This window comes from Cynocephalus volans, chromosome 3 (assembly GCF_027409185.1).
Source record: "Cynocephalus volans isolate mCynVol1 chromosome 3, mCynVol1.pri, whole genome shotgun sequence".
In the NCBI taxonomy this organism is placed as follows: Eukaryota; Metazoa; Chordata; class Mammalia; order Dermoptera; family Cynocephalidae; genus Cynocephalus; species Cynocephalus volans.
Genome location: NC_084462.1, coordinates 96,866,028 through 96,893,698, shown reverse-complemented (window position 1 = coordinate 96,893,698; position 27,671 = coordinate 96,866,028). Strand labels below are relative to the sequence as shown.

The window sequence follows — 27,671 nt, the reverse complement described above, 5'->3', positions numbered from 1 at the left end:
TGTTTGGGGCTAACTGGGTCTTTTGTACTTTGTAAATGTATGCCTTTTGCAAAATTTGACAAGTTTTCAGCCATTATTTTTATTTTTATTTATTTTTTATTTTTTATTAGTACATTCATTGTTACAAATCATACTTATTCTTTATGCCCCTTATCCAATCTCTCCCCTTCCCCCCTCTCTAGTAACCATAGTCCCCCTTCTCTAGTAACCATAGATTTGTTCTATCTGATGGATTAAACTGTCCTTCTGTTGGTTTGTTGCCTAGATGATCTGTCCAGTACTGAGACAGGTGTGTAGGTGTGATCAAGTCCTCGCTTATTATTGTAAATCAGATGCTTCTTCTGTTACTCTGAAGTGTGCTTTGTGAAGAAAGAGGACCTCTTCTTCTTCTTCTTTTTTCTTTTGGTTCTGCTAGTGCCTCTGCTGGTGTCAATGCAGTTGAGAGTCTGGTGGCTGGAGAGACTAACTGCTTTTGCAGCAGCCATGGCAATTGTGGTGGCTGTGGAGGGCTACCCATGTGAAAATGGTGTTTTGGGCATGCTCTGTATCTGGTTCCGGCTGGGTTTGGCTTCCCCTGCTACATGCCTCAGGACTCCGGCAGGGCCCTGGGTTTAGCCATTATTTTTAAAATACTTTTAAATACCTACATCTCCTCTCTTTCTGGGTCTTAAGTTACACAGATTTTAGACCATTTGCTATTATTCTGTAGATCCCTGAAGCTCTGTTCATTTTAAAAATTTCTAACCAGTTTTCTTTCTGTTCTTCAGAATGGCCAATTTTTGTTAATCTGTCTTCCCCCTTACTCTTTCCATTTCCATCTCCATTCTGATATTGAATCCATTCAATAAGTTTTTTTATTTCATGTACTGTATTTTTCAGGTCTAAAATTTCCACTTGATTCTTTTTTATAGTTTCTGGGTTTTGTTGAGAATTTTTATCTTTCCATTCATCTCAAATGTTTTTACCTTTATCTCATGGAGCATAGTTACAATAGCTGCTTTAAAATCTCTGTCTGAAAACTCCAATGTCTGGGTCATCTTGATGTTGGCACTTGTTGATTGTCTTTTCATTCGAGAATTGATCACATTTTCCTGTTTCTTTGTGTGTCAAGTAATTTTGGATTATGTCCTGGACATTTATCCTGATACTATATTATAAGATTCTGAGTCCTATGGGTTGATATTCCCTGGAGAATATTGGTGTTTTTGTCTCAGTAGATAACCAAACTTCAGATATCACAATTTTTTTTTTCTTCCCCCATTAAACTTTGTTTTAATGGGTCTCAAAATTTTGTGACAGATTTTTGGCCAAGTTGTTTCCATTAAAAAGTATTGATTATAAAAATTATCAGCACCGCACTCACCCGAGTGAGCCACGGCCCGGCCCCTGATTATAAAAATTAGTGACTTAAAACCGCCATACAAAAAACCAAAATCGTCCACAAAACATTCTCCTTTCCTTCTGAAGGTTTTACCATGCATTGTTATTATTAACCAGTCTTCTACTATTAAACTTAAATGGCTAATTGAGATAAACAGTTCTGAGACTGTTCTTCCACCACTGATTAAGACTGGGGTGGCAGGTATTAGGGATGATATTCATTTAGACTTCTGAGCTTTCTGGGCAGACTTGGTGACCTTGGCAGCTCCAGCAGCTTTCTTGTCCACTGCTTTGATGACACCGACAGCAACTGTCTGTCTCATATCACAAACAGCAAAACAGTCCAGAAGAGGATAGTCAGAGAAGCTCTCAACACACATGGGCTTGCCAGGAACCATATCGACGAAGGCAGCATCACCACATTTCAAGATTTTTAGGACCATCTTCCAGCTTCTTTCCAGAACAGCAATCAATCTTTCCCTTCAGCTCAGCAAACTTGCAAGCAATGTGAGCTGTGGGACAGTCCCATACAGGGGCATAGTCAACACTGGTTTGGCCTGGATGGTTTGGGATAATCACCTGAGCAGTGAAGCCAGCTGCTTCCATTGATGGGTCATTTTTGCTGACACCATCAACATTCCCACAATGAACATCTTTGATGGACACGTTCTTAACATTGAATCCCACGTTGTCTCCAGGAAGAGCTTCACTCAAAGCTTCACGGTGCATTTGAATGGACTTTAGTTCAGTTGTAATGGTGACTGGAGCAAAGGTGACCATCATGCCAGGTTTGAGAACACCAGTCTCTACTCGGCCCATAGGGACAGTACCAATACCACCAATTCTGTAGACATCCTGGAGGGGCAGTCACAAGGGCTTGTCAGTTGGCTGTGTTGGTGGCAAGATGTGATACAGAGCCTCATGCAGTGTGGTTCCATTGCCATCTTTACGGGTGACTTTCCATCTTTTGACCCAATGCATAGTAGCACTTGGCTCCAGCATGTTGTCACTATTCCTACCAGAAATAGGCACAAATGCTACTGTGTCAGGATTGCAGCCAATTTTCTTAATGTAGGTGCTGACTTCCTTAATGATTTCCTCATATCTCTTCTGGCTGTAGGGTGGCTCAGTAGAATCCATTTTGTTAACACCAACAATCAGTCGTTTCACACCCAGTGTGTAGGCCAGAAAAGCATGCTCATAGGCCTGCCCATTCTTGGAGATACCAGCTTCAAACTCACCAACACCAGCAGCAACAATCAGGATAGCACAGTCAGCCTGAGATGTGCCTATAATCATGTTTTGATAAAGTCTCTGTGTCCTGGAGCATCAGTGATGGTCACATAATACTTGCTGGTCTCAAATTTCCACAGGGAGATATCAGTGGTGATACCATGCTCACACTCAGTTTTCAGTTTGTCCAAGACCCAGACATACTTGGAGGAGACCTTTCCCATCTCAGCAGCCTCCTCAGATTTTTCAGTGGTTCTTTTGTTGATCCCACAACATTTATAGATCAGATGGCCAATAGCAGTGGACTTGCCCAAATCTATGTATCCAATGATGACAGTTAATAGAAGTCTTTTCCTTTCCCATTTTGGCTTTGATTTAGCAGTGCTTTTCATGACACCTGTGTCCTGGCAGCAAACTTGCTGTGAAAAAGCCAGATATCACAAGGTCCTTCTCACCTTATACGGGTGGTGGTTTCTGTGTCAGTTGAGTTTTCGAGACACTTGCTATGCTGCTTTGGGTCTATCCTATACGTATCCTGCTCAGGGGTTAGTCTGGGACTCAGGCAGTGGTTTATGTCATAGTTCAGTTCTCAAAGCCTTTTCTATGCTGCTTTGAGTTTGTCCTGTGTATGCATAGCTCAGGAGTGAGCACAGGACTTGTGCAAGTCATGTATGGAATTTGGAGATCCCCTCTTCGGTTCATTTCTTTCCAGTATTCCTCACATACTCTTTGGCCTTCAGAGTCTTCCTTTCCCAGTCCTCTGGCTAGAAAGATGGGGTTTCTCTAGGAGTTTTAGATTTCCACAGCACCATTGCAACCATTCAAGCCGTGAGAAAACAGAAGGGGGAAAGAGAAAAAACAGGAAACAACCCTGTGTGGGTTGTTTGTTCAAGTTTTGACTCCTCTCCACAGTCCATTTGCTTTTGTTTACTTTTCAGAGACTTCAGTTGGTTGATTTTTTTTGTATGTCTTCTGGAGTTTTTAATTCTAATCAGTGAGAAGAGAGAGAGAGAGGCTATAGTGGGCTTACTCTGTCTTGGCCAGAACCTGCCATTTATTCTGTTTTTTTACCCTTCTGATAATATTTAAAACTGGCAGTAGCATAGGAAGTTTAGTTTTCAAACTTCTGTCAGCTTTGCTGAAGTAAAATGTCAAGTGTGCAACTTCATTTCATATGGTTCAGGAAAAACTGTGTGTGTGTGTGTGTGTGTGTGTGTGTGTGTGTGTGTGTGTGTGTGTGTGTGTGTGTGTGTGTGTGTGTGTGTGTGTGTGTGTGTGTGTGTGTGTGTGTGTGTGTGTAGAGAGAGAGAGAGAGAGAGAAGGAATGAGAGAGAGCCATACATAAAAATAAAAAGTTGATGGGGAAACTGTGATCTTAATATATTCTGTAATCTTAGTCTTATTCACCTTAATCTAATTCTTAGATCAACCTAATGGTGATTTTTCAGAGTATTTTTTAACTGGTCATACTTGAACATTTAAAGGGGGAGCTAAATCATTCTAGCTAAAACCTCTGATCTCAAGGTGGCTTTCTTTATTCCTGAAAGAATAAACACTTTCTTCGGGATATTTCTGTATTTCTTCCCCCAGCCTATTCTTCTCCTTTATTTGCTTTAACAAATAAAAATTTTTGAGTCTGGTAAGTAGCGGTCATCTCACCAGAAGTTAATTGTCAATTCTCTTACCTTAGACAATTCCAAGCTCGAGTGTCTCGACAAACTCTATTGGCACTTGAGAAAGAAGAAGACGAAGAAGTTTTTGGATCTTCTGTACCACAACGAAGCACACTAGCTGAACTAAAGAGCAAAGGGAAAAAGACAGCAAGAGCTCCGGTCAGCCGTGTGGGAGGTGCTCTCAAGGGTAAGTTTGTTAGATGTTACTTTGGAAAAGGCTTGGTCTGTAATGGTAGGCCAGCTATGTAGGAAGGTAATGCATAAACATACGTGTGGACACTGTCCTAATTTTCTCAATACCAGGCAGCCAAAAGAAAGAAGTCAAAGGAGAGCTAATATCACAGTGTGCAATAAAACCAAAATATATCAGCAGTTTTGTGTCTTAATTAAGAAAGACCTGATATTTAGGAAGCATTAAGACTTTGAGTTTATAAGTTGTTAGTTGAAGCATGTAGTAATATAGCAGGTATTGTAAGTATACAGCTTACATGTGTACCATGGTTAAGAATCCTGTATTTTGGGACCAGAAATTGAACTCTCTGTGCACCTAAAGATGATCAACAATAAGCTTTTTTTTTTTTTTTTTTTTTTTTTAATTAACATTGACTATTTTTTAGAGCAGCTTTAGGTTCACAGCAAAACTGAGTAGAAGGTACAGAAAACACTATGCTTTTATTAACCAAATTTATAGCAGTTAAACATGTAGGCCAGACTGTCTTTTCTTTTTGTCTCTTATCTCTTTCCTGGAATCAGTTTATCAGTAATCAGAATGTTGTTTGGTGGTCGTAGAATTAGGGTATAGGGAGTGTATAGTCTGAAAAGATATTTCATCCAGATTATGATGAAGCTTGATGTGATAACTAACCATACAACAGAGAATACCTCTAGTAAATGAGCTAATTTTTTGTTCTCTAGTTTCAGTACATCTTTGCTAATTTCTATTGAGAGAAAATTTTAAACTGAGGAATAAAGACTTCAGTTAGTTTTGGATCAAAGTAAACAATGTTACAATGACTAAAGGAAGATGCAGAATTTCTTTTTTGGAAATCTATGAATAAAAGATTGGAGGTGGCAGGAAGTGGGGAAAAGGAGGGAAAGTATAAGTAACAAAGACAAAATAGATAAAAACATTACTGTTTTGATTCATTATGTTTTTTTAAGAAATATTTTTAAATAGCTCTCTGATTTTATGGAAGTGGAAGTATTATTCTTGATTTGGAGAAGAATAGGTGTACCTTGCCTAGCATCTAAGTTAATAACTAAAGATTTTACATGAAGTTTTAATATTTTTCTCCTAGCTCCAAGCCAGAACAGAGGACTCCAAAATCCAGTTTCTCAACAGATGCGAAGTAATTGTAGAATTACTGTTTTTGATGAAAATACTGATATGGCTTCTAGAGCAGAGTCGTCTAAGCCTACAGTCCAGCCATGGGTAGCACCTCCTGTGCCCAGGGCCAAAGAGAATGAACTGCAAGCAGGCCCTTGGAACACAGGCAGGCCCTTGGAATACAGGGTAAGGACTCTTACATCAAATTTTTTGCCTATATAACAAAGACTTCAGATTTAGAGTAAAGGAGTATTTTTAGCATCTCTTTTAATTCCATGCAAATATTTAGGCATGGTCCATACCTATTATGTCAGAATGTAAAACTGTGGTAATTTTAGTTTTCTTCTTTATCTCCAGCCTTATGGCAATACGGCTGTGACAGCTGTACCCCCTATGCTTCCCAGTTTTACTCCATATGTGGAAGAGACTGCACATCAGCCAGTCATGTGAGTTTGATTTCAGGATATTTTGAAGTGAAAATTATTAAGGGTGGGCAGAGGCAATTATCCTAGTTCCCAGAGGTATTTTTTTCTATGATGAAAGTAACCAGACAAAGTTTTATGTATCCTTATGTCTGTATTCCTTTGAGTATGTGAGGGCTAAAAGATGATTTGGTAATATAAGAAATAAACTTATTAATTGGGTTTATATTTACATTGCTGTAGCAAAGGTAATCACTGTGATTTAAGTGAGTTGTCTACTTTTGTTATTGACGGTAATTAGAAATTATAATGGCTTCACCTCTTATACCTGCTCTTTCCTTCTGAGTGTCTTTTTTCCCTTATTAACCCTTAGCATTTCTGTTTGTTTGAAAAAGTATGGTAGGTGGTGGTTAAACAATCAAGCCAGTCTGAAATTTAGTCTAATACCTAACATTTCTAAGTTCTAATAATTGGTTGAATTCTGTGTCCCAGTGCAAGAGTTTCCTCCTAACTAACTTATAAGCCCCACCATATGCTAGGTACGATAGGAATGCAAAAATAAATAAGATTTTGGACCAGCCCGTGGCTCACTTGGGAGAGTGTGGTGCTGATAACACCAAGGCCACGGGTTCAGATCCCTATATAGGGATGGCTGGTTAGCTCACTTGGGAGAGAGTGGTGCTGACAACACCAAGTCAAGGGTTAAGATCCCTTTATCGGTCATCTTTTTAAAAAAATTAAAATAAATAAATAAATAAGATTTTGATAAAAAATTGTCTGATAAGACCTCCAGACAAAGGAGGCTATCCTTAAGAAAATCATATAAGCCTTTATAGAAATTAATAGCATACATTTATGGATGTTTAGTTTTTCTAATGTTTCAAGTCACTGTATAAACATGAATTATATCAAAATTAATACAGCATAGAAAATGTTGAATTTATTTTTATTTTAAATTCTTTTTCATGGGTGTCTTATTCATATTTTTCTCTAGGTTGTGTTCTTTTTTTTTTTCCTGGCAGCTGACCAGTATGGGCATCTGAACCCTTGACCTTGGTGTTATGATACTGTACTCTAACCAGCCACCCTAGGTTGTATTTTTCTTAATGATGTAGGAGCTCTTCATAGATTAAGCTAGCTAACTGAAATCTGTCATAGGAGTTGCAAATATTCGTTACTTCTCTTTTGACCTTGTGTAGCTATAACTACTATAAATGTATTTTTAATTCTTATACAGTAAATTTTTTTTTCTTGTTTCACCGTTTCTTTTTTATATTATTTTATTTTATTTTTTATTTTATTTTATTTTATTTTTTTAACTTTTATTTTGTCAATATACATTGTGGTTGATTATTGTTGCCCCTTACCAAAACCTCCCTCCCTCCTCCCTCTTCTCCCTCCCCACCAACAATGTCCTTTCTGTTTGCTTGTCATATCAACTTCAAGTAATTGTGGTTGTTATATCTTCTTCCTGCCCCCGCCCCGTTTTTTTTGTGTGTGTGTGTGTGTGTGTGTGTGTGTGTGTGTGTGTGTGTGTGTGTGTGTGAATTTATATATTAATTTTTAGCTCCCACCAATAAGTGAGAACATATGGTATTTCTCTTTCTGTGCCTGACTTGTTTCACTTAATATAATTCTCTCAAGGTCCATCCATGTTGTTGCAAATGGCAGTATTTCATTCGTTTTTATAGCTGAGTAGTATTCCATTGTGTAGATGTACCACATTTTCCGTATCCACTCATCCGATGATGGACATTTGGGCTGGTTCCAACTCTTGGCTATTGTAAAGAGTGCTGCGATGAACATTGGGGAACAGGTATACCTTCGACTTGATGATTTCCATTCCTCTGGGTATATTCCCAGCAGTGGGATAGCTGGGTCATATGGTAGATCTATCTGCAAATGTTCGAGGAACCTCCATACCATTTTCCATAGAGGCTGCACCATTTTGCAGTCCCACCAACAATGTATGAGAGTTCCTTTTTCTCCACAACCTTGCCACCATTTATCGTTCAGAGTCTTTTGGATTTTAGCCATCCTAACTGGGGTTAGATGGTATCTCAGTGTGGTTTTGATTTGCATTTCCCGAATGCTGAGTGATGTTGAGCATTTTTTCATATGTCTGTTGGCCATTTGTATATCTTCCTTAGAGCAATGCCTACTTAGCTCTTTTGCCCATTTTTTAATTGGGTTGCTTGTTTTCTTCTTGTAAAGTTGTTTGAGTTCCTTATATATTCTGGATATTAATCCTTTGTCAGATGTATATTTTGCAGATATTTTCTCCCACTCTGTTGGTTGTCTTTTAACTCTGTTAATTGTTTCTTTTGCTGTGCAGAAGCTTTTTAGTTTGATATAATCCCATTTGTTTATTTTTCCTTTGGTTGCCTGTGCTTTTGGGGTCGTATTCATGAAGTCTGTGTCCAGTCCTATTTCCTGAAGTGTTTCTCCTATGTTTTCTTTAAGAAGTTTTATTGTTTCAGGGTGTTATACAGTAAAATTTAACTTTGTGTCCCCATCATTCTCTGCTGGGATTACTGTACCCTAACTAATCTCCCTACCTTTAGTCTTACTCTTCGCCATCCATCCTCTGTGCTATTACAGGTCTACACTGCACATCTGATCATGTTGTTTGACTAATCAGAATCCGTTGCTAGTTCCCCATAATACAAACTTAGCATTCATCATAAGCCCCTTCATAATTGGCCTTTGCTATCATCTCCAGTTTTCCCCTCCCATGTGTGGTCACACTGGACTGTAAGTCCCTGACTTGTCTAGAATAGCCTCACAGCTACCCTTACCCTCTTCCTCCACCTGGCTAATTCTTATTCCTCCTTTAGAACACTGCTTGGATGTTATCCCCTCCAGGAATCCTTTTGTGAAGCATTTCTTATCATCTGTTACCCATCCATGCATGCCCCCCTCAACCCCCTATTCTGCCTTAGCTTAACTACGTTCTCTGTATCACTGTGTTTACCTCCTATCATAGCCCTTCTTGTTGTGACCTCCTTTTGGAGTCTTCCAACTGTTTGTGTCTTCCAACTGTTATGCCAGTACCTGCCATAGAGTAGTCATTAAATGTCTATTAAATGGTTGGATGTATGGAGCTATAAAACTAAGAACTTATGGAAATACCGAAGGTATTTCATGGAAAGATTTGTACTATCTTCCAATCCTATTTTTCCACAAACTTTCTGAAGTATGCTCATATGTTTTGTGTAATTCCATTCTAGAGAGTATTTAAACACAAGAATTACTTGGATACCAAGGTCTGTTTTATTTTCCTCAATTCTAGATTGCTTCTTCTGCTTACTTTTTCCTTATTTTGGAGTAATTTTAGATTTGCAGAAAAGGTTTAAAGATAATAGAGAAAGTTTCTGTATAACCTTTACCCAAGTTCCCATAATGTTAACATTTTTGCATAGCAAAGGTATATTTGTTAAAACTAAGAAATTGACATTGGTACAGTTTTATTAACTAAATTCCAGAAAAATCTTCAGATCTCACTAGTTTTTTCACTAATGTCCTGTTTCTGTTCCTGGTACCAATCCAGGATACCACATTACATTTAGTAGTCTGACTTTTCTTTGATTATTATTTCCCCTAATTTTTTTAAGTACAAATTGAAAAATAAAGAACCTACTTTGTTCCAAACCAAACTCAAATCTTGTTTTATCTAAAAAGTTTTCTGGCTAGCTTTAAAATTAATTCATTTGGTATAGCTGTCTCAGTTTAGAAAACATAAAGTACTTCTATAAGAAGTTATTATCAAACAGAAAACTCTCGTGGGGTTTTTGTTTGCTTTTTGTACTATTTATGAGGTAGCTAACACAGATTTTCCAACTTGAAAACTATATAACCAAATTTCACAATCACAGCTATTTAGTGGCAGACCCAGGGCTAGAACCCATTTTCTGACTGCTAGTTCTTTTGAATTATGTGTCTTGTAATATGCTCTTTCCTATGTTAAGCTTCTAGTCTGATTCCCTAAGTTATCTTAATACTTAGTATTGAATTTGTTCTTTTTTTTTTTTTTTTTTTTTTAAAGATGACTAGTAAGGGGAGCTTTACCCTTGACTTGGTGTTGTCAGCATGACGCTCTCCCAAGTGAGCTAACCAGCCATCTCTGTATAGGGATCCAAACCACCCCTGGCCTTGGTGTTATCAACACCACACTCTCCCAAGTGAGCCATGGGCCAGCCCTTGAATTTATTCTTTTAATCTTGTGAGTAGACTTTGTTGTATAAGTAACCCTGAAAACCAAAATTGTAAGTTCTAACTATAAAATAATGAACAGAATACCTGCGAAAATCTAATTACTTCATTTTAACTTCTTAATGGCCTCCTTTTTTCTTCTTTTTCAATTCCTCTATATCCCTGTTCCTCTATACCATTGATTTGTAGTGTAAGCTGTACATTTAGAATCACATGGAAAACTTGTTTTTATCCCCCAAATGCCCAGACCTTGGCAAGGAAAGCTTGCTTTTTAAAGCTTTTTTTTAGAAACAGCTTTGTTGAGATATAATTCACATACCATACAATTCACCCAGTTAAAGTGTGCAATTCAGTGGATTTTAGTATATACACAGAGTTGTGCAACCCTTACTACCCTTACCAATTTTAGAGCATTTTCATTACTCAGAAAAGAACCCTGTACCTGTTAACAGTCACCCCATTCTCTACCACCACCCTAGCCCCCAGGTTAGCCCTAGCAATCACTAATCTATTTTCTGTCTCTATAAATTTGGCCATTCCGGACATTTTATATAAATAGAATCATACAATATAAGTAATAATATTCCATTGTGTGGATACATGATATTTTATTTACCTTTTCATCAATTGATGAAAATTTGGGTTGTTTCCACTTTTTGGCTATTATCAATAATGCTGCCATGAATACTTATGTATATATTTTTGTGTGGACCTATGTTTTATTTCTCTTGGGTATTTACCTATGAAATGAATTGCTGGGTCATATGGTAACTCCATGTTTAGCATTTGGAAGAACTGTCAAACTCTTTTCCAGAGAAGCTGCTCCATTTACATTCCCATAATGTATGAATGTTCCAACTCCTTCATATCTTCACGAATGCTTGTTATTATGTGTCTTCTTGGTTGTTGCCATCCTAGTGGGTGTGAAGTGGTATCTCACTGTGGTTTTGATTTGCATTTCCCTAATAACTAATGATGCTGAGCATCTTTTCATGGGCTTTTTGGCCATTTGTATATTTAATTTGGAGAAATGTCTATTCAAATTCTTTGCTAATTTTTCAGTTGAGTTATTGTTGAATTGTAAGAGTTCTTTATATATTCTGGATACAAATCCCTTATCAGGTACATGATTTGCAATTATTTTCTCACAGTCTATGAGTTGTCTTTTCATTTTCTTGATGGTATTGTTTGAAGCCCCAATTTTTTTTGCTAACTTTGATGAAATGCAATTTATCTGTTTTTTTATTTTTTGTTTCTTTTGCTTTTGGTATCATATCTAAGAAAGCTTTACTTAATCCAAGGTCATGAAGATTTATTCCTATGTTTTCTTCTAAGAGTTTATAGTTTTAGCTTTTAGATTTAGGTCTGCGATTGACTATTTTGTGTGTGGTATAAGGAAGGAGCCCAAATTGATACTTCTGCATGTGGATATCCAGTTGTTCCAGCACCATTTGTTGAAAAGACTTCTCTTTCCACACTGAATGGTCTTGGCATCCTTCTTGAAAATCAGTTGATCATGATGTATGGGTTTATTTCTAGACTCTTAATTCTATTCCATTGATCTATATGTCTGTCCTTAAGGCAAATACTACAAAATCTTTCCCCCCACCACATAATCTTATTAACTGTAGATTTGTGGTAACTTTTGAAATTGGAAAGTATGAATCCTCCAATTTTCTTATTCTTTTTAAATATTGTTTTGACTATTCTGGTCTCTTTGCAATTCCATAGGAATTTCAGGATCATCTTGTCAATTTCTGCAGAAAAGCCAGCTGGGATTTTGATAGGGATTCTGTTGAATTTGTAGGTAAATACATCTTAACAATTTTAAGTCTTTTGATCCATGAACATGGGATGTTTTTTCATTTGTTTATATCTTCTTTAATATATTTCAACAATGTTTCATAGTTTTAAGAATACAAATCTTGCAGTTATTTTTCTTTAATTAATAGGCTTTATTTCTTTGAGCATTTTTAGTTTTCTAGAAAAATTGAGTAGAAAGTACAGTACAGAGAATTCCCATATACTCCATCTTCCCCAATCCTGTACACAGTTTTCCCTATTATAACATCTTGCATTAGTGTGATATATTTGTTACAACTGATGAACAATATTAAAATATTATTATTGACTAAAGTCCACTGTTCATGTTAGGATTCACTATAATGTGTTTTACATTTCCATGGGTTTTGACAAATGCATAATGTTGTATCAATCATTATTACAGTGTCATACAGAATAATTTTATTGCCCCCCAAATCCCCTGTGCTCCATCTGTTTATCACTCCCTCCCCTTCCCCCCCCAATCCCTGGGAACCACTAACCTTTTTATCATCTGTACAGTTTTGCCTTTTCCAGAAAGTCATATATACATGTAGTTGGAATCATATAGTATATAGCCTTTCAAACTGGCTTCTTTCACTTAACAATATAATATGAATTTAAGGTTCTTCCACTTTTTTTGTGTGGCTCAATAGCTTATTTCTTTTAGCGCTAAATGATATTCCATTGCATAGATGTACAAGTTTGTTTATCCATTCACCTACAGGAGAACATCTTGGTTGCTTCCAAGTTTGGGAATAAGGTTGCTATAAACATTCATGTGCCAGTTTTTGTGTGAACATAATTTTCAACTCATTTGGCTGGATTGTATAGCAAGACTAAGTTTAGTTTTGTAAGAACATGCCAAACTCTCTTTGCATTCCTACAAGCAATGAATGAGAGTTCTTGTTGTTCCACATCATTGCCAGCTTTCAATGATGTTAATATTTTAGATTTTAGCCATTCAAATGTATATATATAGTGGTATCTCTTGTTGTTTTAATTTGCAGTTCATTTAATGGCATATGATGTTGAGCATCTGTATTAGTCCGTTTGTGTTGCTATAACAGAAATACCTGAGATTGGGTAATTTAAAAGAACAGAGGTTTATTTGGTTTATGATTCTGGGACAGCTGCATCTAGCATGGGCCTCAGGCTGCCTCTACTCGTGGCAGAAAGTGGCAGGCAGCCAGCTGATACAAGCAGATCACATGCGAGAAGGAGAGAGAGGGAGAGGGAGAGGGAGGGGAGAGGGAGGGGAGAGGGAGGGGAGGGGAGGGGAGAGGAGGGGAGGAGAGGGGAGGGGAGAGGGGAGGGGAGGGGAGGGGAGGGGAGGGGAGAGGAGAGGAGAGGAGAGGAGGTGCCAGGGTCTTTTTAAACAGCCAGCTCTCGCTGGAACTAATAGAGCAAGAACTCACTCATTAATTCCCCCTCCCTCAGGGAGAGCATTAATCTATTCATGAGGGATCCGCCCCCATGACTCAATCAATTTCCAACACTGCGGCATTCGGGATCAAATTTCCACATGAGTTTTGGAGATGACAACACATCTAAACTCCATCAGCATCTTTTCATATGCTTATTTGCTATCTATATGTCGTCTTTGGAGAGGCATCTGTTCACACTTCTTTATTTTAAATTTATTCTGAAGTATTTTATTCTTTATGAAGCTATCATAGAATTTCTTAATTTCATTTTCATATTGTTCATTACAAGTGTATAAAATACAATTGACTTTTGTATATTGATCTTATATCCTCTGATTTAGATTAACTCATTTATTACCTAATAGTTTTTTAGTGGATCCTTAGGATTTTCTATATGTAAGATCATGTCATCTGCAAATAGAGATAGTTTTACTTCTTCCTTTCCCATCTGGACTCCTTTTATTTATTTCTTGCCTAATTGCCCTGGCTAGAAATTCTAGTTCAATATTGAATATAAGTGGCAAGAATGGATATCCTTGTCTTGTTCCTGATTTTAAAGGGAAAGCATCCAGCTTTTCACCGCGAAGTATGATGTTAGTGTGGGTTTTTATAGAGTCCTTTATCAAGCTGAGCAAGTTGGGGAAGCTTTTTAAGCATGTAGATGCTTGGACCCTACCATTACAGGTTCTGATTTAGTGGATCTGGGAAGGGCCAGTTATCTTCAGTTGTACAAAGGTATCTAAGTGGTTCTTAACCATAGCCAGACTTGAAAACATCTGCCCTATCCTGATTGAGGTATCTTGTTTTATTCATTTCAAACCTTATATCATTCTTTCCCCTCAGCTGAGAACTTTGAATTTCACATCATCAAGTCCCTAATGCTATATTCCTAACTCTAATTCTTTTGGATACTAAACAGTGCGAAATGAACCATATTGCATAGGTGAACTTTCTTTTATATGCTGGGTTTGGTTAAGATGTGATATTAAGATTTATTTTCACCTATAAATAATATAATCTACTTGATGACCCTTGCTTACAGCTAATTTCCTTCTTCATCATAGCAGAGGTAGTACTCAGAACATAATCACTGACGACCCTTATAAGTTGTTTTTACCCTCTTTTCTCAATCTTATTTATTTTTTGTTTTTTGAAATGGATCACACATAGTCTTGCTACTGATATTGTCTATGTGTATGGCCAAAATATGTAAGAAATAACTCATTTTGACTCGTATGGTAAATAATAATTATTTTGCTCCTTTAGGACACCATGTAAAATTGAACCTAGTATAAACCACATTCTAAGTACCAGAAAGCCTGGAAAGGAAGAAGGAGATCCCCTGCAAAGGGTTCAGAGCCATCAGCAAGAGTCTGAGGAGAAGACAGAGAAGATGATGTATTGTAAGGAGAAGATTTACGCAGGAGTTGGGGAGTTCTCCTTTGAAGAAATCCGGGCTGAAGTTTTCCGGAAGAAATTAAAAGAGCGAAGGGAAGGTGTGTGTATTGATCTAAATTCCAGTTTGTGAAAATAACTTAGTTGTAGGAACGTTGAGCTGATATGTATGGAAAACCCTACATTATCCGTACTTTTATGTGATGTTTCTATGTTTGTACTATTTTCTCCCTGTATATAAGCTGAACTCCCATTGCCACCTTCCACAAAAACTGTGGGGGGGGGGCAGAAAACTGAGTCAATGTTTAGAAGTAAAGGAGGAGGAGAAGCTCTGAACTAGAAACAATTCATATTCCTGAACTCAATAAGCAGACAGCTATGATCCCATATGTGCATGTCATGCCTCCCCATTAAGTACTAGTCTTAATGTTGACTGAAATATTTCACTTTACCTTTGATACTCTGCCTGAAATTTCTCCAAGGGCTTATTTAGATGAACATACTCAGTCCTACCTCAGTCATTTATATGATAGTTATTTGTATTGTTTCTTAAAGACATCTTTTTTTCTAAAATAAGGGAAGCTTTACTAGAAATTGAGAAACGAGGAAATTTTGGGAAATGAGAAACAATTCTGATTCTGAAGCCTGGAGTGCTTGGAAGCAAGAGGTAGGGCAGAATGGTCTAAAAGTAGAGAAGTGTAGCATTTGAGGCTTAAGGCATCAGAAGGTGAGAGAGAGTAAGACGGTACAGAAAATGAGGTGGGTGAGGGTCCAAAAATAAACTTCATCTATTTAGACATTTTGACTAGGATCTATAGCAGGAAAGAAGAAAGTAATGTTTCTTTATCCACAGATATCCTGAATAACCTACTGTTGCAGCTCAGCTCTCTTAAAAGAATGCGGCATTTGTGAGCGTAGCTGGGAAACTTAACCATTACTTATAATTCGAGGAAAAATCTTTTCTGTGTTCCAGATGACAAGAAGTAAAATTCTCTAAAGCAGACTGTTAGAAATTTGGAATTGTGTTCATTTGTTACATCAACTAGTACCTTCCAAGACTGGCAAAAGTGCTCCGGGTTCAAATATTATATTGAAAAATGAAATGTATGTGTCTAGGTAGGAGAGAGGGATAGTTTCAAACCAAGGAGCTAGTTGAGTAAGGCTTTTAAAAAATGGGAACCACCTTAACAACGAAATAGGCCAGGAGGGTGGCCAAGCATGAACTGGAAAAAAAAAGTGGGTATCTAGATAAAAACTATTTCCTTAAGGGAAAAACCTAGCCTACACCAGGTATACAGAAGTAAGATGAAAGTACATTTTATTCTCAGCTAGTCAAAGAAAGACCTATGCTAGGGTTAGGTGGGATTTGAGTGGGCAAAAAGAGGTATTGATTTGAGGATTTTTTCAATACTGATTTCCTAAGCTGATCTCTGAATCTGTTTCATGAACTTGTAATTTTCCATCTGTGTATAATTTGTACCCTCATAAATCCTCATGCCTATAAATGTGGGTTCTTGTTACTATTGAAAACTGGCCTCAAAGACTGTTGCTGACTACTCCTGAGAAGGGAGGAATATAAGAAAAGAGGAAGCCACAGTCAGGGCCTAGAGAAAAGGTCCTTCTTTCTCCCCATTGCTGCTTTTTCTATTTCTCCCTCTTTCTTTAAAAACTAGCTTCTTTCAGATTTATGTCCTCTAATTTTTTTTCTACCTCCTGAGCCTTTGCACTGTTCTCACCTCAGACTGGTCACTCCCCATCATTTATTGACTAAGCACCTGGTTCAGTGTCTTTCTTTCTACCCCTATACCACCCAGTACTGTGGCCTCTCAATTTCTTGGCTACAACACCTCCTATGATCTTTTGCCCAGCCCTACCTATTACCCCCTCCCATGATCTTACTGTTAACCTTATCACCCAATAACAGTACTATCATAGAAGTCTCTAATTTGAAGGTTCTGTTCTTTGACCACCTTCTTTTTAACTCACTCACTTTAGGACTATACTCCCAGAATTCTTTGGCCTCATTGAAACTGCTAATTCATCCCTAACACTTGTATTTTTTTATTGTTCATTACCATCTTTATATCCTGACTTCCTTTGTTCCCAGCCTAGAGTAATGATCAATCATTATAATCACTCCACTGTAAATACTCTTAACCCCATTATCCCCATCTCTCTTTTGTACTCACCTGGCAAAACCTCAACCCTGGTTAAATTCAGCTATCTACTTATATTTTTTACCAGCATCCAAGCAGTTTAACTATAACTGGAGAAAAATGTACCTGTATGTACTGGTCTAACTTTAAACTTATGACCATAAATCTCAAATGGGCATTCACCAGTGCCTAGCAGTCTTACTACCTTGTAGATTAATTTCTTCTCTCTGCTGAACAACTAATTTTTTCTCATATTGTCAAATCTACACCACTTTCCCTCCTTAGCTATGGTCTTACTTCATACTTCATTGAGAAAATAGAAGCAATCTAATGGTAACTTCATTTTCTTATCACCATCAAATCTACCATCTTGCCTGCAATCTATACCCTTGAATGCAATCTGACATTCTTTCTGTTAAAATGGTTAAAATTTCTCTATTCCTATCAAAGGTCACGGTCCATTTGGGTTTTAGAGCTCTGTCTCCTCTTACTTAAGAATTTGGCCCTTACAGTTTTCTCCCCTCTCCAGCATTTTTCCCTGTCTGCTAAGCCATTCATCATCATACAAGTATATTCTCCCTTTAGAAAGTCTTCCATTAGCCCAGTATTCTTCTCCAGCCATTAGCTTGTCTTTCTACTTCCCTTCACAGCAGAATTTCTTGAGAATTGTAATCAGTCTTCTTTACTGCCCATTATTTCCTCAAGCATCCCTTCTACTCCAGTGAGACAGCTCTGGTCATGGTCCTAAGAAATCTTTTTGTCAAATCCAGTGGCTGTTAATTGGTTCTGATCTTGGTTTGGCACAGTTGATGAAATACTTCTTTATAAAATGCTTCTTTTGGCTTCTTCTTTGATGTGTCTTCCCTCTCAGTTTTCTTTACTGCTGTTCTTCTCATTCAGGACTTCTTCCTGAGGCTCAGGATTGAGTCCGAATGTTCCAATTATATTCTCTTTCCACAACTATCTCTAGGAAGTCGATTAAATACTATTTACAAGCCGTAGACTCTCAAATTTGTATCCCCATCCCTGACACTTCACCTGAACTCCAGACATATTTAGTTGTATTTGGCTACCCTAATAGGCATTTTGAACTCAAGATAGCCAGGACAGGATTACTGATATCTGCCATCTACCACAACTCAAGCTTCCCCATCTCAGTACAAGGCATCACCATGCACCCAGTTGTTCAAGACAAAAATATCCAGGTCATCTTTGATCCCTCTTTCCATACCATTTCCCCACATTTGATGAATAAGCCTGTCGACTCTATCATCAAGATATTTCCCAAATTTTTAATTTATCTTCATTCTCATTGTTTTTATTCCCCTACTCCTCCCTCCCAAATTCATACGTTGAAATTTTAATACCCAAGGTGATAGTATTAGGAGGTGGAGCCTTTGGGAGGTGATTAGGCCATGGGTGTGGAGTCCTCATTACTGGGATTAGTGCCCTTATAAAGAAGGTCCCAGAGAGACTCCTCGCCCCTTCCACTGTGTGAGGACACAAGAAGGTGTCATCTGTGAGACAGATAATGGGCTGTCACCAGACACTGAATCTGCCAGTGCCTTGATCTTAGACTTCCCAGCCTCCAGAACTGTGAGAAATAAATTTCTGCTTTTTATAAGCCACCCAGTTGTGATATTTTCTTATGGTAGCCTGAATAGACTAAGACATTCACTGTTACCTTAATCCAAGAAATGGTCATTTAGTTAGACTACTGCAGCTAGACTTTCGGCCTTCATTCTTGCCCTACCATAATCCATTTTCTTCATAGCAAAATGATCTTTTTCAAAAGTCAGATCAGTCATTCCTTTACTTAAAATTCTCCCATGTTTTTCTGGTATCTTATAGTACAATACAAACTCTTTACCCTAACCTTCAAAACCTCACATGACCTAGCCCCTGCCTACCTCTCCAACCCCATCTATTACTATTCTCCCTTTTACTGCCTGCTACCACACTGGCCGTCTGGATTCTTGAACACAGTGATCTTGTTCTTGCATGAAGGCCTTTGTGCTAACTAATCCATTGGCCTAGAATCTTTCCCTAGATCTTCATATGACTGGCCCATTGTCATTTAGGTTACAGCTTTAAAATGTCACTTTATCAGAATGATCTTCCCTAATCACTGATCTTTAGTAGCCTCTGACCTCCATCCCCCTACCCAGTCACGCATTTTTGCATCACCTGTTTTATTTTTTTAATGCTGATTTTCTTGTTAATTTTTGTGTGTGTGTTTTCCTCAAATTTGAATGTTAGCACCACATGACTGAGGACTTTGTATTATGCACCACTGAAACCTAAGTACTCAGAGTTGTGCTTGGCATCCATTAGTTATTCAATTTTTTGGACTGAACACAAAAAAGAATAGAGGACTACACCTCATGTTGAGGACCTTGCTCAACCTATATCATTTTCATCTGTATTATTAATATATGTTGAGGAAATGAGCCCTAAAGGCAGTTTTTGACAGAATGAATTGTTGTACAGAGTAATGCCTGAGCTGACTTTACTGTTTGTAGCCGAGCTGTTGACCAGTGCAGAGAAGAGAGCAGAAATGCAGAAACAGATTGAAGAGATGGAGAAGAAGCTAAAAGAAATCCAGACTACTCAGCAAGAAAGAGCAGGTGATCAGGTAATATTTCTTTTTTTAATATACAAAACAAATGCTGTTGAAACAAACTTAAATATAAAAGTATAAAACTTGAAGTCCTCCCAACTCCCATTCAGAGTTTTTGGTAGTTTCTTAGCTATTAGCAGCAGCAAAGTTGAGCAGAAAGGTAATTTAACAGGTTACTTCAAATGGAATTTGTGGCATGTGAAATAAGTGATTCAATTTATTGACTTATTTGTTATACTCTAAATCATTATTTTGTTAATTCTGACTTTTTATTCTAGTCATATTCCATTAAAATTGGTTAACTGAAGAAATCCAGTATTTGCTTGGCACTGCTTAGTTGAGTATAGCAGTATGAGTTTATAATAAGAACATAAATTATTGGAAAGAACTTTTGTGGTACAGATATTTTCTGTAGTTAGTGGATATCTAGGGGAAGAGTATTTTAAAGCTAATGTTGGAGCTAGTGCTTAAAAATAGGTAGCATTTTCTGGATGAGAGGGAGATTGATTTTGATTACTTAATGCAAACAGCAAGAAGAGAAGGTGCCCAGAAAGGAGACAGCTGAGCTGCAAATCGCTTCCAGGTCTCAAGAAATACCAGGAATGACTCTATCCAGTTCTGTTTGTCCAGTAAACTCTTGTGCCAGGTAAACTCTTTTGCCAGGTGAGACCACATTGGTAGGAGGGACAGTATCTATAGGAGAGCATTTAGAACCAAGTTTTGATTCTCTAGTGACTTGAAGTCTCCTTGTCTTTTCAATGCTGAGACATGATTTTTGTAAGTCTGACACAACATAAGCTTTGGTGCTGATCAGGGAGGACACAGTGTGACTTTTCCATTAAAAAAAAAATACATTTCTTATAGATACAAATGTAAATAATATTTGAAAATATAAAATCACTTCTACCAAAAAGAGATGACTACTATTAATACTGATATATCTCTCCTTTATGTCTTTTATTTTGTTTTGTTTTATAAAAATGGAAGCTTAGCATTTTGTAAATCTACTTATACAGTCATGGGTCACTTAACAACAAGGATATATTCTGAGAAAAGTGCTGTTAAATGATTTCGTTGTTGTGTAAACATCATAGAGTAGTTACACAAATCTAGATGATATAGCCTACTACACACTAAGCTACATGGTATATACAGCCTATTGCTCCTAGGCTACAAACGTACAGCATGTTACTGTACTGAATACTGTAGGCAGTTGTAACACAGTGGTAAGTATCTGTGCATCTAAACATATCTGAACAAACGTAAAAAAGGTACAGTGAAAATATAGTATAAAAGATAAAAAATGGTATGCCTACATAGCGTACTTAGAATGAGTGAAGCTTGCAGGATTAGAAGTTGCTCTGTGTGAGTCAGTGACTAAATGGTGAGTGAATGTGAAGGCCAATGACTTTACTGTACACTACTGTAGATATTATAAACACTGTCCACTTAGGCTACACTAAAATTATAAAAGAATAAAATAATTGTGCTACAACGTTACGACGACTACAGCATCTCTATGCCATGGGAATTTTTTAGCTCCATGATAATCTCATGGGACCACATGTGGTCCATCGTTGACTGAAACATTGTTTTCAACATTTTTAATGACTAAAGGTTTCATCTTCTTCAAGAGAATTTGGATTGATAGTGGTGTAACAATTTCTTTATTTTAGAATGAAGAAGATTATATTTAGTGGAAAACACTCTTGCGCTTTTAAAAATTAAACAGTTCTTTCTGTGGGTATTGAGCCCATGTTTTAAAACATGTTTCTTCACAGAGAAACTTCACTTGCAGAAAACATTTGGCAGGAACAACCTCATTCTAAAGGTGAGTTGTATTTGACAGCCTGATGAGGAACTTGCTGATAACAAAAGCATTATGTAACAAATGATAGATATTTTCTTAATTTCAGTAAAGGGATTGAAAGAGGGCAGAAAGGGGGACTACGATATTATTGTATCTTTGAATCATGGAATTCAGTATAAACATATGATTCAAGATAGGATAGATATTTGAAAGAGTATTTTCATAAGATTCCTCAATGTTTTGAAAAACAGGTGGAGAACCCCTAATCTGAAATCTAAATGCTCCAAAATCTGAAACTTTTTGAGCACTGACATGATGCCATATATGAAGCTGTTAGCACTGCAGAAAACATACTTATAGATGACATGGTGAAAATGTGTGATGGGCTTATTGAAGGATTAGAGCAGTGTGCATTCATAATAATAGAACAATAAATCATGTCAGTTTATAAAATCAAAGAGAGACTTCTAAGACAAAAACTTGTTAATGAGGCAGATGACTCTGGAGGAAACATTTTTAAAAGCCTTCCAGGAGAATGCCTCCTCATCCCTAGATGGTGCACTTCCTGGTCCTTCAACTCTTTCTGCTGTTTCTTCTCACTTAAACAACTGCTATGTATGGTAACCTTTTAATCAAAACACAGTATCACAGGTCATAGCCGAAAGCCTGCTGTTGTTTGTTGTTGCTGTTGTTTAGCAGCTGCTACAGGTATTCTGGTGATGCTACTGTGCTGCTTAGTTACCCTGAACACATTTTTTTCCTGTATTAATAGTATGTCACATTTTTTACTGTCAAGTATTTATGTGTGAATAAGTATAAGAAAATGATTGCTTATTGGTAGCATATAAATTCAGAGTCAGGAATTATGATGATGCCAAACAACCACAGATTATCCACATGGGTTGCTGAGATAGTGACACCTTTGCTTTCTGATGGCTCAGTGTACACAGACTTTGTTTCATGCATAAAATTATTAAAAATATTGTGTAAAATTACATTCAGGCTACATGTATAAGATGTATGTGAAACATAAATGAATTTTGTGTTTAAACTTGGGTCCCATCCCAAAGATATCTCATTATATATATGCAAGTATTCGAAAATCAAAAAAAACCCAAAACACTTCTGGTCCCAAGCATTTCAGATGAAGGATACTCAATCTGTATTTGCTTTAAATGTAGTTTTAAATTTACACTAACTATGGAATAATCTTCCACTTTAGAATCTGTACACTAAGCTAAGCATATCATTAGTATTCAGCAGCCAAAACTTTAAGGAAAGTGGGGTTTTTTTTGGGGGGGGGAGTTTAAAATTAAATCTATTTTATATTCAAGTTGGTTTTCTTTACCATTCAGAAATGTGTTAAAATTGGTAGAAATGTGAATATCCACCTGTAAGTAGTTTTGAAAAAAACAGAACATTAAACAAAATCTAATTAAACTTCTAATTCTAACCACCAATTTATAGGAAATACAAAGCATAAAGGAAAATGTTAAATCACATGGGGAATGTAATTGGCAAAATCAATCATTGTGAGGCAAACAACCCAGTTTTTTCAACAAAAAGTTACCCAAAAAACTTCTGACTGGATATTTGATATTCAGAAATTGTTAATAGGTATCATTAGACTTTTTTAAAAGAATTCCTTTTAGAAATGTGTACTGAAATATTTATAGATGAAGTGATATGATGTCTTGGATTTGCTTCCAAATAATCCTGTTGGTTTGGGTTTTGGGAGTAGTGGCAGTGGTGGGGGATATAGATGAAACAAGATTATCCATGAAACAGATTGCCTTTCTGCTTTCAACCAACACAAAATATTAATTTATCTCATCTGAAGAGTAAAGCATTTACTGCTCAGAGTGTATATCTAGTCTCTCTTTCTGTAGGTCCCAGTATACCTTTCTCCATTTTTGATGAGTTTCTTCCTAAAGAAAAAAAGAATAAAAGGTTTGTTTGTTTGTTTGTTTTCTTAAAAGTTTTTTGTTTTTATAAATGAGGGTGAATTGGGGGTTATTGTTATCTATGTAAACAGAAAAATAATTGCTGAATGAAGTATGTTTTTTTCCAGTCCTCCTGCAGATCCCCCACAGGTTTTAGCCCAACGAAGACCCCTTGCAATTCTCAAAACTTCAGAAAGCATCACCTCAAATGAAGATGTGTCTCCAGATGTTTGTGTAAGGAACAGTATCATTAAGTTAACATAAATGTGCTAGTGGATTGTTTCATTCAAATCTCACAAAAGTTTAGGATTAAAATTAAAATCACTGATTTGAGCTAAGCTCATGAAAAGATTCAGCATCATTAGTCACTAGGGAAATGCAAATCAAAACTACAGTGAGAGACTACTTTGTTCCCACTAGAATGGCTGTAATCAAAAGGATGGACAATAATGGCGAGGATGGGGAGAAATTAGAACCTTCATACATTGCTGGTGGGAATGTAAATGGTACAGCCAAAGACAGTTTGGCAGTTCCTCAAAACGGTAGCTTTTTGGGTTTTTTGGGGTTTTTTTTTTAGAATTCTGGATATATTTCATTTTATCTCAAAATATTGAGCATACATTTAGTTACCTTATGACCCAGCAATTCCCTTCTAGATATATACCCAAATGAACTAAAAACATGTTCACACGAAAAAACTTGTACAGATATTCAAAGCAACATTACTCATGATAGCAGAAACAACTCGTGTCTTGTTAACTGGAATGGATAAACAGAATGTTGTGTATTCATACAATGAAATATTATTTGGCAGTAAAAAGGAATGAAGTACTGATATATGTCATAACATAAATGAACCTTAAAAACATTATGATAAGTGAATGAAGCCAGACACAAAAGACCATTTATTATATGATTGCATTTACATGAAATGTCCAGAATAAGGTAGATCGGGGATTTCCAGCAGATTAGGGAGCGAGGGAGGTGGAGAGTGACTGCTAACGGGTGTGGAGTTTCTTTTAGAGCAATGAAGATGTTCTGGGCTCAGACAGTGATGATGGGTGTACAATCTTGTAATACACTAAAGCCACTGAGATGTATACTTTAAAGGGGTGAATTTTATGGTATGTGAATTATATCTTATTTTTAAAAACTGAGGGAAAATCACTGGTTTGAAAGCCTTTTTGCACTTTTAATTTTTTTTAACCAACATAGCAAAGAATGTTCGTTTTATATAAAATGCCTTTTATATGCAATGGAAAAATTATGTGGACCAACTATTTTTCTTTAGTAGTGTTCTATTTTAACCACTATGGACTACTGACATGATAATACTTAGGGTAAAAGACCCTACATAGACATTCAAGTCAAGGCAAATATCTTTATCATTGGCATTTCATTGAAGTTTTAAGGAAGAAAATTCATGCTTCTCTTTAAACTAATATCTGGTAACTTGTCATGAGGTTGAAGAGAATTGAATATATTTAATCTGAAGACTTTGAAGGAGAGATGTGATTAGTAAATTTAGTGACTTAAAGCAGCATTCTCCGCATCCTAAGGAATGAATCATTTGGAGAAATTTTTTTAAGCACTTTTTAAAAAATTACTTTATTGAAGTATATTTTACATCTAGTAAATTGCACAAATATTAATTGTACAGCTAGATGTATTTTTACATGTGCGAATATCCGTGCAATTTCTACCCAGATCAAGATATAGAATATTGCCAGCAACTCAGAAAAGCCTAGGGAAGCTTTTATGACTAAAGGTGCTCAGGCCCCACTCCAGCTATATGGAATTAGAATTTCCAGGGAAAAAGTCCAAGCGTATATTTTTGTTTCTTTTAAATACTTTCTCAGATAGTTCTGATAATTAGTCCACTAACTGCTTCTATGAAAAGACAATGATGTAGAAGAGTAATTAATTACACACTGTGTTCTGAAGAATACCACCAGAGAACATGATGCTTAGACAGGCTGAGTTTGGACACAGTGGTTCTAGGTTCAGAGACAAGCTGGATTATTAAAGGATTCAGTTTTAATCTAGCTTTTTTGTTTTATAACCTTTTAACTGAATCTTGTTAGTAGGTACCTGCCAGGAGTTATAACCCCTAAAAAAATTTATATTTAAAATGTTTAAACTAGTAGGGCCATTAATAGTGTTTGCATAAAGTGTATACTTAGACAATACACAATCTACTTTACTTTAATCTTAAAGTTTTTAAGCTATACTTACTATTTCTTGTAGATGTACCTCCCACCTCTACTTAGTCATTCAGAAATTCAAAGTGTATGTCAAATTGGTAAAATGATCTAGAATGTTAATATGTGGTTTCCACAAGGGTTAAATGAAATAGGCACTTTTGTATACTGAAGGTAAATATATAAAGTAGTATAATCTCTCTGAGGGTAGTTAAGCAATATGTATAAAGAACCTTAGTGTTTACAACCTTTTGAACTGATAATTCTACTTTTAGAAATTAATCCTAAAACAATTAAAATGTTTGTAAAGATTTATGTATAAGGATGTTTAAAATAGTTTTATACTGGTGAAAAATGGAAAAACTTGAAAGAGTTGGTTGATTTTCTGATAGACCCACAGGGTGACCATCATGTTATTAAAGAATTTTTAATAGCACAGAAAAAATGTAAAAAGTATGGAAAGAGCAATATCAAAAGTGCTGTAATTTCACTTGTGAAATAACAGTGGTTGCCTCGGGGGAGTAGGAAGAAGGATGGAGATAGGGATTTGAATATAAGAATGAGATCTTTTCACTGGATAGCCTTTCCAGCTAGTTGACTTTTTAAAAACTGTACATGTATTACTTTTAAAGACAAAAGCATGTTTTAAATGTGTAGTAAAAATGTTAGATTGGGTATAATGGCATTTCAAGAGATTTTTTTTCTTTGAACTTTATATTTTGCATATCTTCTACCATAATCATGAATTACTTTTAATAAATTAAGTATGTGGCATAGAGGAAGAATACTCAAAAACTTGGAGGATAACAGGTTATCAGAATGTTTTCAAGTAAAAGCCAGAAGGAAAATAGTATCAGTGCTTTAGTTCTTAGGTGAAATTTGTTGGGGGAAAGAAACCATTGTACAATACTTTTCCTCGTGTAGAGAATCTTCACAGTGTGTCCTTTTTTTTTTAATGGAGTATAGTTTGCTGTCTTCATGATACAGATCTTTTTCTTCACATGCTATATAATGTGCTTTTTAAAACTGTCTTTCCCTAGAGGTTCTGATATGCTACTTCTATACCCTTTGTCACTAATCAAATGTGTGTCTCTCAAAGTAAAAAGTATAGGCCATTCATATGTTCATTGAAATATTTCTGCTAAACTTTACATGGTTTTCATTTCAGGATGAATTTACAGGAATTGAGCCCTTGAGTGAGGATGCCATTATCACAGATTTCAGGAATGTAACTATTTGTCCTAACCCGGAAGACACCTGTGACTTCGCTAGAGCAGCTCGTTTTGTATCCACGCCTTTTCATGAGATAATGTCCTTGAAGGATCTCCCTTCAGATCCTGAGAGACTGTTGCAGGAAGAGGATCTAGATGTAAAGACCTCTGAGGACCAGCAGACTGCTTGTGGCTCTATCTACAGTCAAACTCTTAGCATCAAGAAACTGAGGTGATTGGAGATTATAGGTTTTACAAACTAGATTGTTTGCTTTCTCATTCAGTGTGTACTTATCAGTTATAGTGATCAATTATCAAACTCTTAGTGTTTGCTGGGTACTGTGCTAAGTGCTTTACATGAAAGTAGGGCTGCTCCAGGTAAAGTGTCAATGATTGATTTGGATATGAAGGTTAGAAGAAATAAATGTTGATGCTTATGAAGCTAAGAGGTTCAGGAGGGTTATGGTACCTTTGAGGAAACTCAGAAAAGTATACATGATCGGGAAAGAGGAGGCATTCAGTTTTTCTTTAATACTGAGTTTAAAATAAGGGTAAAACAACTGATGTTTATTTCAAATAGGGAACTAGATAGAGATATATTAAAGAAAAAGTGTCTTGAGAGAGAGGTAGAAATGAATTAGAGAACAGATATGTGGGAATGGCATAGAGAGCCAGGGACTGAGCCTCTTTGAAAAGTCAGCTAATTTAAATAAACTAATTCCATTTTTAAGGATATTCTTTAATTTGCCAATTTGTGCTTCCAAAACTGCATTTTCAAACTTTTTTCCCAACAAACTTTTAATTATATTTGCTAGCATGTGTTCATATTATGCGATTTGG

General features: G+C 36.4%; 1 protein-coding gene across 1 annotated transcript in view; it reads left to right on the top strand.

Annotated features, from left to right (window-relative positions):
- Positions 1–27,671, top strand: part of BUB1B (BUB1 mitotic checkpoint serine/threonine kinase B) — a 50,295-nt gene that overhangs the window by 12,787 nt on the left and 9,837 nt on the right. The window contains exons 6-15 of the mRNA XM_063091600.1: positions 4,304–4,473; positions 5,585–5,799; positions 5,971–6,059; positions 14,762–14,991; positions 19,569–19,681; positions 20,197–20,312; positions 21,448–21,497; positions 23,366–23,426; positions 23,548–23,653; positions 26,789–27,063. Of these exons, the coding sequence (XP_062947670.1) occupies positions 4,304–4,473; positions 5,585–5,799; positions 5,971–6,059; positions 14,762–14,991; positions 19,569–19,681; positions 20,197–20,312; positions 21,448–21,497; positions 23,366–23,426; positions 23,548–23,653; positions 26,789–27,063 (1,425 nt within the window). The remainder of the gene's footprint in view (positions 1–4,303; positions 4,474–5,584; positions 5,800–5,970; positions 6,060–14,761; positions 14,992–19,568; positions 19,682–20,196; positions 20,313–21,447; positions 21,498–23,365; positions 23,427–23,547; positions 23,654–26,788; positions 27,064–27,671) is intronic.